General features: G+C 35.1%; 3 protein-coding genes and 2 pseudogenes across 5 annotated transcripts, besides 1 other annotated feature; 1 reads left to right on the forward strand and 4 right to left on the reverse strand.

Moving 5' to 3' along the window:
- Positions 1-10,790: part of a mobile genetic element that runs on past both edges of the window.
- On the forward strand, positions 498-1,056 carry TVAGG3_0538120 (annotated as a pseudogene). The gene has a single exon. A coding segment is annotated over exon 1 (559 nt).
- Positions 1,378-2,141, reverse strand: TVAGG3_0538130 (protein of unknown function, DUF4106 family; the record flags this gene model as incomplete). The annotated part of the gene is made up of 1 exon (XM_051237813.1): positions 1,378-2,141. A coding segment is annotated over one exon (764 nt), but the record flags the coding sequence as incomplete, so codon positions are not given.
- On the reverse strand, positions 2,675-3,042 carry TVAGG3_0538140 (protein of unknown function, DUF4108 family; the record flags this gene model as incomplete). The annotated part of the gene is made up of 1 exon (XM_051237814.1): positions 2,675-3,042. A coding segment is annotated over one exon (368 nt), but the record flags the coding sequence as incomplete, so codon positions are not given.
- On the reverse strand, positions 6,066-7,669 carry TVAGG3_0538150 (annotated as a pseudogene). The gene has a single exon. A coding segment is annotated over exon 1 (1,604 nt).
- On the reverse strand, positions 8,761-9,485 carry TVAGG3_0538160 (protein of unknown function, DUF4106 family; the record flags this gene model as incomplete). The annotated part of the gene is made up of 1 exon (XM_051237815.1): positions 8,761-9,485. A coding segment is annotated over one exon (725 nt), but the record flags the coding sequence as incomplete, so codon positions are not given.

Here is a 10,790-nt window from a genome sequence, read left to right on the forward strand (position 1 = left end):
GTTGGTAATATTTCTCACAAAATGCTTGTTTTTGAGGTCGAGCCACTTTTGGCTCCACCGTATTTTTTAACCAAAACTCATGAATTTTTCCCGAATAAAAAAAAGTTAGTTTTTTTTAAAAAAAATATTTTTATTTTTATTGTAAGAACATGTTAGCAACAACAGCACCAAAACTCGTTAGTCATGAACCCAACTTATGTAGTAGAGATGAAAAGCTTCATTCCTTCTTCATAACTTTCGAAACAGAAATCCAGAAGATAAGCGAGGAATTCTCAAGAATTTAGACTGTAGTGCGAAAGATGAAACAAATGAACAGTATCTTTATGAAATGCAGGACCTGGTGGAACATCTACCTAAACTTCCTGAATTACAACAATCAAGCTCACTATTCTGAAATTAGATGAAATAGAAGTCAAGCAACTGACTCAGTAGAAATAAAGAAGTTCATACGAAAGGTAAACTATGAATTCCTTGGATTTCATTGCAACCACAAAGTCATGGACAAAGATTGCGATATGGTATATAAGAACATCTCTGACATATACAAATCTGGGGAGTTTAAGACCTACGACAACTTTGTTTCGTTAGTTGCAAAATGTGTATGGCCAGATAAGAGATAAAGATAGAAGAGGTAAGATATGGAATGAACAGATAAAACCCGCAACTTTTGAGTTAAAGAAAACCATTGACGCCTTAGTCATACTAGCAGGTAAGGTTTCAGAATATAACGCAAAAATGAACCCACAATGTTCAAAATGTAAGGCAGCAATGAGGAAATATAACTACTCTGTCAAAGAGATAGAACGTATGCGAAACGACTATGCTGACTTAAAGAGGGAGGCAGAGAAACCAGCAGAAGATAAAATGGACATGTTGACATTTCTGAACAAAAACTATCCAACAGCTGACGATTTCCTTCTATCTGATGTCAAGAAGAAATATAAAGAAACATTCGGCATAGTTAAAACATTCGATGTACTGACAGAAGAAATAGAAGCTACGAAATTGTTTAGAATTTCACGAATTCACAATGTTTACCATGTGAAACGCTTATAAAATAACTGGGGTAGAAATGAGGGTAGAAAACGGGGTAGATATACCCTTCTACCCTAAAATATATTTTTGCTGAAAAAAATGACCAAATTTCATGAAATTTCTCTAGACCGACTTTTACAGGGGTAGCCAAAACTCTATGAAAATCGTGAAAAATAACAGAGTATTTTGACAACTTCAAAGAGGAAGAGTAAATGCACTCTTTATTTTTCAAGCTTGACTTTTTACAATTTGAACTTTGTTTGCGCGTAGATGTGAATTCTGAAAGAAGTATGAGGGTCTTGTATGACTTTGTACTTCTCCCAGAGTTCATGTCTGTCAAACTTACCTGCCATGGACTCTTTCATAAGTTCCATGAAATCGTCTTCGGACAATCCGGGGAAAAGTACAATGTCAGTAAGTATTCTTTTAACATCCTTACTTAAACTCTTTGCTGTCTGTACACATATTACGACTGAGATGTTAAAGTGTCTGAGCTTCTTAAGAATTCGACACATGTCTTGTTCTCTATTCTTTAACAAAGGATGAGAAGCAAAGTCATCTAAGATAAGAAGACATCTATGAGGGTAAGTCTTCCAATCGTAAGATTGCAATTTCTTCGAAATGTATTCTATCTCTTTCTGTTTGTTTCTGAAGTGTTTCTTCTCTAATATTCTCTGCATTTCCTCATTTGGGTCTTTAAACTTAGAATTTATATACTCATTTATAGCATTGTACTTCAAAACTCTTCTTTGGTACTTCTTTATCCAATCTAACAACTCAGAGTCTTTTATACATACTAACTTAGACTTCTTTATAATATCTTTGAACGAATTGACGGTTTGGTCAAATTGACCAGAAGTACTACAAATGACAACTAACTCATAGAATGGGTTCTTCTCATCTAGTTCTTGTTGTTGTGCAGCCATTTTAAGATAAGTGAAAGTCTTACCCGACCCAGGTGGTGCAATTAGACCTGTTATACCATTCTGAGCAAATAAGAACTTGTCATGTATGGGTTTTATCTGAGCATTTTCTAACTTCCTCTTGTTCTTCTTTAAAACATTCTCAAATTTCTTGTCAATGTCAGCAAACTTTTTTTCTAACATATTTTTAGAAAAATTAAAATTTTTATCTTTTAGAAAATGTCTAGCGATTTCGCTATCTATATTCGAGACAAGCTTTTTCGACAGCAAAACATCTGTCGACCATAAAATCTTACATAGTGTAAACAAGAAAGGTGAATTTGTTCTAAAGTTCTGTTTCTGGGAATATGACAAGAACCATAAAACATTAAGAGCAGTCTTAAAATTTGTCAATGACAGACTTGTTGACAGAGATGACGCCGATTGGAAGATGAAGTCCAACAAAACTTCTTAGAATGCAAAGAAGACACATGCGCTGTTCTTGAAGATGAAATAGAAAACAGAATAGAAGAGCTATTAAAGGACAAAGAACTTTTACATAAATATGGTTCTGAGAAATTTGACATAACTCCACCAGAAAAGAAGAAGAGAAAAGAAAGAAAAGAAAGAAAAGAAGAGAAGTAGAAGAGAAGAAAGAACCTGAACCAGTTCCAGAGAAAAAGAAATTTGACATGTAAAAATAAAATTTTATTTTTTAGAACATTTCTGGGTCAATGTCAATGTTCTCTTCCTCTTTAGGAGCAAACACTGGCTTAGACTCTAAAATCTTTTTACCCAATTTACCTTGAACTTCAACTATCTTAGACTCATAATATTCATAGTCGTCTGCTTTCTTTGGTTCATAAGGTATAACAAGTTTGTATGCTTTGCCTTCTTTAAGGTTTGAGAACCTTCTGTCAAAACTTTCTTTGACTGCTAACAAACCTTCTATGTCTAAGTCTTCAAATTTCGCACCATTTTTAGTCACAATAGCAAACTTAACTGGTTCGATGTTCCAAACTTTGTCAAATGTAGACTTTTCAAAATGGTAGAAGTAAACATTCAAATATGTGAATGGGTCTAGTTCTTCTTTAAGTCCTGACATGTACTTGTTACTGAGATGAATTTTGTCATCTTTTCTATCGGATAAAAAAATATTTTTTTTAAAATTTACTCAGAAAAATTTTTCTTTGTATATACCATTCTGAACATCTAAAAGACTTTTGACATTTGCCAAGAATGTTCGTTTAGACGCTGCCATATAACCATACTCTTGACAATATTGTTTATACGAATCGTACAATGACCTTTCATCTAAACACTCAAAGTCAGTTTCATCTATGAACAGTTCATATACACTCTTGTTTGCTTCTAACAATGTTTGTCTCTCTTCGGTATGTGGAATTTGTCTTGGATTGAACTTTGAAATATCTAATGTCATGAAATATGAGAACAAGTGGTTGTAAAAGTCAGATGTCAAAGTTTCTGCTAAGTCGTCAAAATATTCTGTATCTTGCATATGAGAATCTGACGTTCTGACAACTACATATCTTCTGTCAGAACTTTCTAACTTCATCGGAACAGCATTGTTTGAAACCATGATGAAGTTTGCAACATTTTCACAAACTCTTTGGTCTTTATATTTTCTTTCAACAACTCCAACTTTGTCTGTTATAAGACTCTTCAAAGCATCTGAGTTAAAACTTTGTTGTATCTATACTTTGAAGTTCTTACATACTATAAGTTTCATATTCTCTATTGAAGAGTTAAATTTACCGCAGATGTTTTCTAAGTTTGTCATATTCGGGTTCGAATAGCCCTCTAACAGTTTGCAAGATATCTGTAAAGAAAGTGTTCTTACCTGTTCCTTGTTTTCCAATTATAATGAGAGCAGTTTCATTTTTAGCACTTGGATGTTGTAAGATGTTTGCAAACCAACATAAGATATACTCATAACTTTTCGTTTCCATTGCATATAATTTCTTTGACATGGTCTAACCAAGCTTCTAAATTTTCTTTCCATTCTACTTGTTCGTATTTATATCCAGTGAAGATAGAATAGAAGTTTGGAGAAGGTGTATAGAACTTTATACCACGAACTGAAAAATCTTCTAACTTTGACAATAAGATATCCCAAGCATCTAACATCTTCATGCCAACTTGTACGACTTTTATTTTCTTAAGTTTCTGTCTACATTCTTGTTCTGAAACTATTGTGCTCTTGGTTTGTTAAAGACAACATCCCATTCTTTCATGACATAACATTCTGGGGCAGAGTCGACATAAATGACTAAACGTTTCAAATTCTCGACTGCTTTGTTATAGTCTAAATGGACACATATTTCTGAATGCTTGGAAGTCATAAAAATCTGAAACATCTATTCTGTACATTTTTATAAAAATAAAAAAAAATATTTTTTTATTCTTGACTTTGTTGTTGCATTTGTTGCATTTGTTGTTCTTGAGCTATTTGTTGTTGAAGTTGTTCTTGTAATACAATACTTTCACCAGTTGCATCTTCCAATTCGAAACTTTCTGCCGTCATTGACAAATACATAGGACATAAAAGTTTTACAGGAACAAAGTTTGCGTCAACTAAGGTTAAGTTTATGTTTGCTAAAGTGTTTGAGTTCACTAAAGCTGAAAACTCTGCATTCGAATGAACAATAGGCAAACCAGCAGAGAAAGTGTTGTTTATACGCATGAGTATCTTTTGGTCATAGTAGTTTCTGTCGACATTCGAATAGCACTTTGAACCTAAGTTTGAAACAATATATAAAATAGGTGTGCTTAAAGTCAATGGAACAGAAACCTTGTATGACACCTTTTCCTGTTATAGGAAACTGTTGGTAGTAAAAACCAGATATAAGTTTTGTATTATAGCTCATATCGTTTATAGTAAACTCAGTCGGACATCCAAACATAATGAAACCTGCTCTAGTTGCAGCACATGTTACACCGTCCTTAAAGTATTAAATAAGTCAACAAAACCTGTTGGTGGTATATCTGAGTAAGTATCTTCAAAGGAGTATTTTTTACCATTCACAACAATAAAATCTTCTGGTGTCAAAAGAGCAAAACAGGCTTTAGTCGTCATTGTGTTTAAGGTTAGTTTACAATATCGTCCTTGAGGACTTTGTAAGTTTGTTGTTATAGAATTATATGACTCAGGGTTTTTAGTCGTAATAGTATAAACCATTATGTCTTCTGCCATTTACTTAGCAAATAAATTTTAATGAAATGTTGTGGTCGTCAAATATTTTTATGACGTCTGGGAAACTATATTTTAAGTTCAACGTTTCACCTCCTTTCATAACGTATATCTTGTCAATGACATTATATGAAACACCACAGCAACTAATGTCGGGTTCTATTTCTTTGATGTTTATATCGTCTGCCTCTGTCAAAAGTTTCAATAGTTCTTTCAAAACTTCATGAGGTGCGATGACATATGAGTTCACTTTTACAGGGTTGTGTTCGACCAAGTTTAACATTATACCAAAGCTTGACAAATCTTCTCCTGAGTTTTAAGTTTGTCTTTAAGTTGTTGGTAGTCGTTTCGAATATCTGCAACAGAACTTAAGTCTCTGCTAACTTCAGGATATGTTGGTTGTTCTTTTACAGGAACTATTGTTATACCATCTTCGTCTTCGTATGGTTTCCCCACTTCAACATCTCTTCTTTGACATTGACAACAACACTTTGACTGTTTGTTTGAGTTGGTGAATTTAACTTCACATCTGCCACCGCCATTAAACCTTTTGAAACACTTACGCTTCTATTTTTCGGAAATGACATTTTACTTAGAATAAAAAGATGGACGTATTCGAGTATCTCTTCGAATTGAAGCAAACAAAGTTTACACACACAAACAATACAAGTTCATTGACAGAATAGTTCTTTATACAAACAATGGAAAATGTTATAGAATAGCAGTCTTTGCTGAACCAAAATATTTTCATAAAGCAAAGAAAGTTGGTATAACTGAAATGGTGAAAGTTCTTGAAGCAGACAAAAATATAACAACAAAACTGACCGATATTTCTAAAGGTAAGTTTATAATACAATATTATGTCAAAACTGGCGTACTGTCAATATTTGACGGAGAGAAGTCAGTTCAAGAACAACTTACTGACCTGCTGCCAAAATCTGCTCGATGGAAGCTGTCGTTACCAATCTGAGGAGCCCCAGCAGGTTTCATCGAACGAATCTTCAAAAGAGCATCTTCCGTGAAAAGTGCTATTGGTTTTGTAAACTTCTTTGCTTCAGTTCATCTGGACCGTCTCTGTCACCAGTATATTGTATTTGAACTGTACCAACAGTTGAAATACCACCCATAAAGTCTTCTGAGTCAGCAAATGGAATGCCAAGCCAAAAGTTTGAACGGTCTCCATTTGTATATTGAGTTTTTTGACCTCCTGTATGAGTCCATACTTTCACATATGGCATAATAGAACTTTGCATTTCAGGGTTAATGGTTGTTGTGAAGTTGTTGTTAAAGTTCATAGCATCTAATGTCAAGTTGTATGACCTCATATCCTCAACTGTAGAATATTCTTCTCTTGGATAATATTTGCCATCTATGTTTATATGATATTTAATACCGGGGTTGTAGAAACAAGAATAGTCATTTATAGTTCGTCTGAACAGTACAAACATAGTATCTGCATGTTTCATTGCAGTTGTTAAAGCAATATCTGTTCTTGCACCTGGGTCAGCACTTTGGTTTCCAACTTCACCTGCAAAGTCTTTGACAGATATTTGGTGTATAGGGAACATAAGTGGAACTGCAATATATTTGGCAGCTAAAGCATTTGAAATATCTGGGTCCAACATATAGACTGCAAGTCTGCTTTCTATTCTCTTGCATTCAAATTTTTCGCATGTGAACTTAACTGGGTCCCAAGCATCTCCAGCAGCATTGAAATAATAGTTTACTTCAGTGTTGAGGTTTGAGAAACCAAAGTCTAAGTCAACTTTGTTTTGCAAAAGTCGGCGAATGACATTTTATTTGTTCCCACTACTTCTGTAAGAGTGAATGGGTCTTGTGTTGGTGCAATGACTAAGTTATTTTTGCTTGGAGTAAGTTCGATAGAAATTTTTCCTGCCCAGTTTGGCAAGTATCTTAAAAACCTGAAGATGAGGAAAGATGACAAAGGAACTCTAAGTTTCAGTTTTACTTTGGTTACTGCTGCTGCAGTTTGTCCAGAAAGGTTAACATAAACTCCTGGAACGTTAGGGTCAAGTCTTCTTATTTTCTCAATAGTTGCATACTGGTCTGTTTGTTCTCTAGCTTGTGGTTGTACTGAGTTTCTCAAAGCGAACCATTCATAGTTTGCCCATGTTACTGTTTGAACTAAGTCAGAGTTAGAATATATCTTATATCCCATGAAAACTTCTGGAGCATATTGGTATCCGACATAGAAAATTCCATTGCAACCTTTCTTGTCAGACAACTTGGCAGAAGGTTTTATTTCAATGTCTTGTTCCACGTATAAGAAAGAGTTGTCAATAGAAATTATATGAAACCTGTCGCAAGCAATATCTACTGTTGTTGAAGAACCTTCTCCAAACTCACCTACGTTTCCATAAGAAACAGCAGTTGTATATTCGTAAGTTCCAGGAACTATTTCTGACCTTCTAATGGCATTGTCGCATTCGTTATACCATTCGGAAACATTTCCATTCATGGCATCCAAAACTGTTGGCGTTATATTCTGAGCGGCGTACATTTCATATGAGTAAAAATATAGAATAGTTGGATTTATATGTCATAATAGAACCCACGTGGACCAAGCTTTACTTTCTTCCTGACTGAGTTTTTAACTCTTCTTTTTCCTTCATTGCCCTCTGCTTGAAGTTGTTGCATCTTTGCATTATGTTCATCTAGTATGTTGCAAATTTCCCATGTCCTTTTTGCCTTTTGGCTCTGGTCGCCCATCTCAGGTAACCTATATCCTAGAAAGAGTTTGTCATAGTTGTATTTGAGTCTTCGCGTATTGTTTGCATGACTCTTTCCTGAGTTTCCGGTTCAAGCTCTTCAAACAGTGCCTGTCCATATGGAATATGCTCGTTTCCAAATATATGTTTTTGTAGCCATTCTGGTTTTCTTTCCATGTTACCAACTATATCTTTTGTGAATGGGAAAGCTTTTACCCAATCTTTCAGTCTTGCGTCGTTTATTTCTGTAGTTGGTTTTATTTTGTCAAGGAACATGTTTTTCAATACTAACATTTCATTTGGTACTGTCCATTTGAGTTTTCTTAAATATTCATCCCTTCTCATTCATTGTCTGCAAAGTAAGTTTTTATGACATTTTGTAAACTTTCGTTTGCAAGGTCATGTACAATAGGTTCTCTTCCTTCTCTCCCTAACTTTCTTTCTAAACTCTTCACCAAATATACCATCTCTATGGTTCTGTGTAGTTCTTTGAGATAAATGTTCTAGAACGTCAGGTGTTATATTTCCATCAGCCATGTTCATTTCATACTGGTCCAAAATATCTGCATCTTTCATATCTTTCAATGGCATTAAAGCCGCGCTGAAAATACCAGCTATATCTGGTTCACCATTCACTTCCATTGCGTCTACAACTTCTTGGAATTGAGGTTGTAAGTTTATGAACCACCTATCCGGATTAGCTTTATGACCCCATCTCATTGTAGTTCCATCGTCTGCAGAAACAAAAGTAGGTTTGTTTCCATCTTGGTTAGGTTCTGAATGAACTTTAAACAATGTTTCATTTCTATATGTTTTCTTGAAATTTAACCTTTTATTTTCACCGAGTTCATCCGAAGATTGAACGTTAAATGCTCGTAAGTAAAAAGGGTTGTTGTATTTGTGTACATTTTCTTTCAGTACTTCCATTCTATGCTGAATATTTTCATCTGGTGTTGGAGTCTTTTGTATGTCGGCAAACATTTTTCGATATTCTTCTACTATGTCAGCCGAATTTTTTTTAGACTCTTGGAAATATTCCATATTCTCCGCATACTCTTGTTGAGGGTCAAGATTTTTCGGCTGTTCCAAATCTTCATCTAGTTCTGTGAAGTTAGTTTCCAAAGGAGTGACTTGTTCGTTTCCTTCAGGCTCTTCTAGCTGTTGTTGCTGAACTATTTCTTCCATGTCTGGTTGTATCTGAACTATTTCTTCCTGTGGAGTTTCTTGTACCTCATCTGCTGGCATTTCATATATTCCGAGACCGTTTTTAACAATTTCCCTATCTACGTCATCCGCATTCATAAGCTTTTGTTCTTTCGTTCCGTCTCTATTTTTTACGCGTTTCATGACGAAAGTTGAATTGTCATTTAGCTCTGACATCAAATATCTCGGAGTAAATTCATCCATGTCATTTGGATGATATGCTATTAAATCATATCCCTTAGCGAGCTTGTATTTTCCAGGTTTGAGATTATATCCGTTTTGGTGCTGAGCCATAAAGCTAAATAGGTTCGGGTCAGTATTTCCATCCTTGAACTTTCCAATAGCTTCTTTATATCTGTCACTAAAGTCAACAGTATCTGGGAAACCACACTCTTCTTTAAGCATTTTTAAGAATTCTTGGTTTCCTTGTTCTCTACTTCTTTTATGTCCTTGCTCTGTTTGTGGTTGTTGTTGTGCAGGGTTTTGAACTGTTGGTTGTTGTGCTGGTTTGTGGTTGTGTGCTGGTTGTTGTGTTGGTTGTTGTGTGGTTGTGGTGGTTGTTGTGCATGCCTGTGTCTGTGTCCATGTGACGATGTAAATGTTCTAGGTAGTCCTGGTGCAGGTGCTTCTCTTGGAGGGTTTGGTGGTATATAAGTTCCACCAGCTGGCACATATGTTCCATCTGCAGCGTAATGTCCTACCTGACTTTTCGTTTTTAAGAAAGCATTTACTAGGTCTGTTTTGGTCTGTTGTAACTCTTTTTCTTGACTTTTCACAACAGTTGCTCTAACGGCGTCATAGGCACTTTGAACTGCCTGTCTCGTTGCTGCATCTGTTATTTTCGTCATATTTTGTGCTACTTCTTTAACTCTTTGTCGAAACCTTCAGACTTCAGTTTCTTTCCAGATGAGAAGTCGTTCACTTGTTTCACCTTACTATGAAGAGCTTCGAAGGCGTTCTTAAAGTCAGCATTCATTAAAGCTTCATTTGAACTGTCTTCATCCGCTTGTATTTTTGTCCTTATTGACCCTATAAGTTGGGCTGCTTTAGCGTTGGCTTGGGCATCTAACCAGTCATTGTTAGCTTTTATATATTCTGCGCTTTTCATTGCCTTTTGCATGGCTGCGTCGTTATTTTTACTTTCTTGTGCTAAGTTTTCATACTGTACGGTTTGGTTTTGCAACTGTAAAAGTTTTTCTGCCTTTACATTTGCTTCAACTTCTTTTTTATACTCATCGCTATCCATATATGTCTTCAGGGCTTTTTGTTTTATCTCTTCATCTTTCAGTATTTATATTGAGTAGTATGGTTTTTCAAATTTTAACATCTTGTTCCATTTTTGCTACTTCTGCTGCTTTTTCTGACACTTTTTTCGCATATTCCTCTGTACTTAGTTCTTTCAGTTGTTCTTCTTTCTTCTTTTTCTCTACGTTTAACTCATTGAGTTTCTTTGTGTGTCTGTCATATTCTAGTTTCTTTTCGTTTTCACTTATTTGCTTCTGTATGTCTATGTTTGACTTTTTGACATCTGTTATTTGATTTTTGAGTGAACTCAAATTCATTTGACTTTGAGGGTTATAGCTGTTCCGTCTGCAGCTCCACCATAGCCTGCCATTTTCGCTAAAAGTGCCGCTCTTAAACCTCCACTCTGTGCACCAACAACTCGGTTTAAAAGCATAGGATTGCTTGACATTTGTTGCAACATAGTGG

Source organism: Trichomonas vaginalis, chromosome II (assembly GCF_026262505.1).
Source record: "Trichomonas vaginalis G3 chromosome II, whole genome shotgun sequence".
In the NCBI taxonomy this organism is placed as follows: Eukaryota; Parabasalia; order Trichomonadida; family Trichomonadidae; genus Trichomonas; species Trichomonas vaginalis.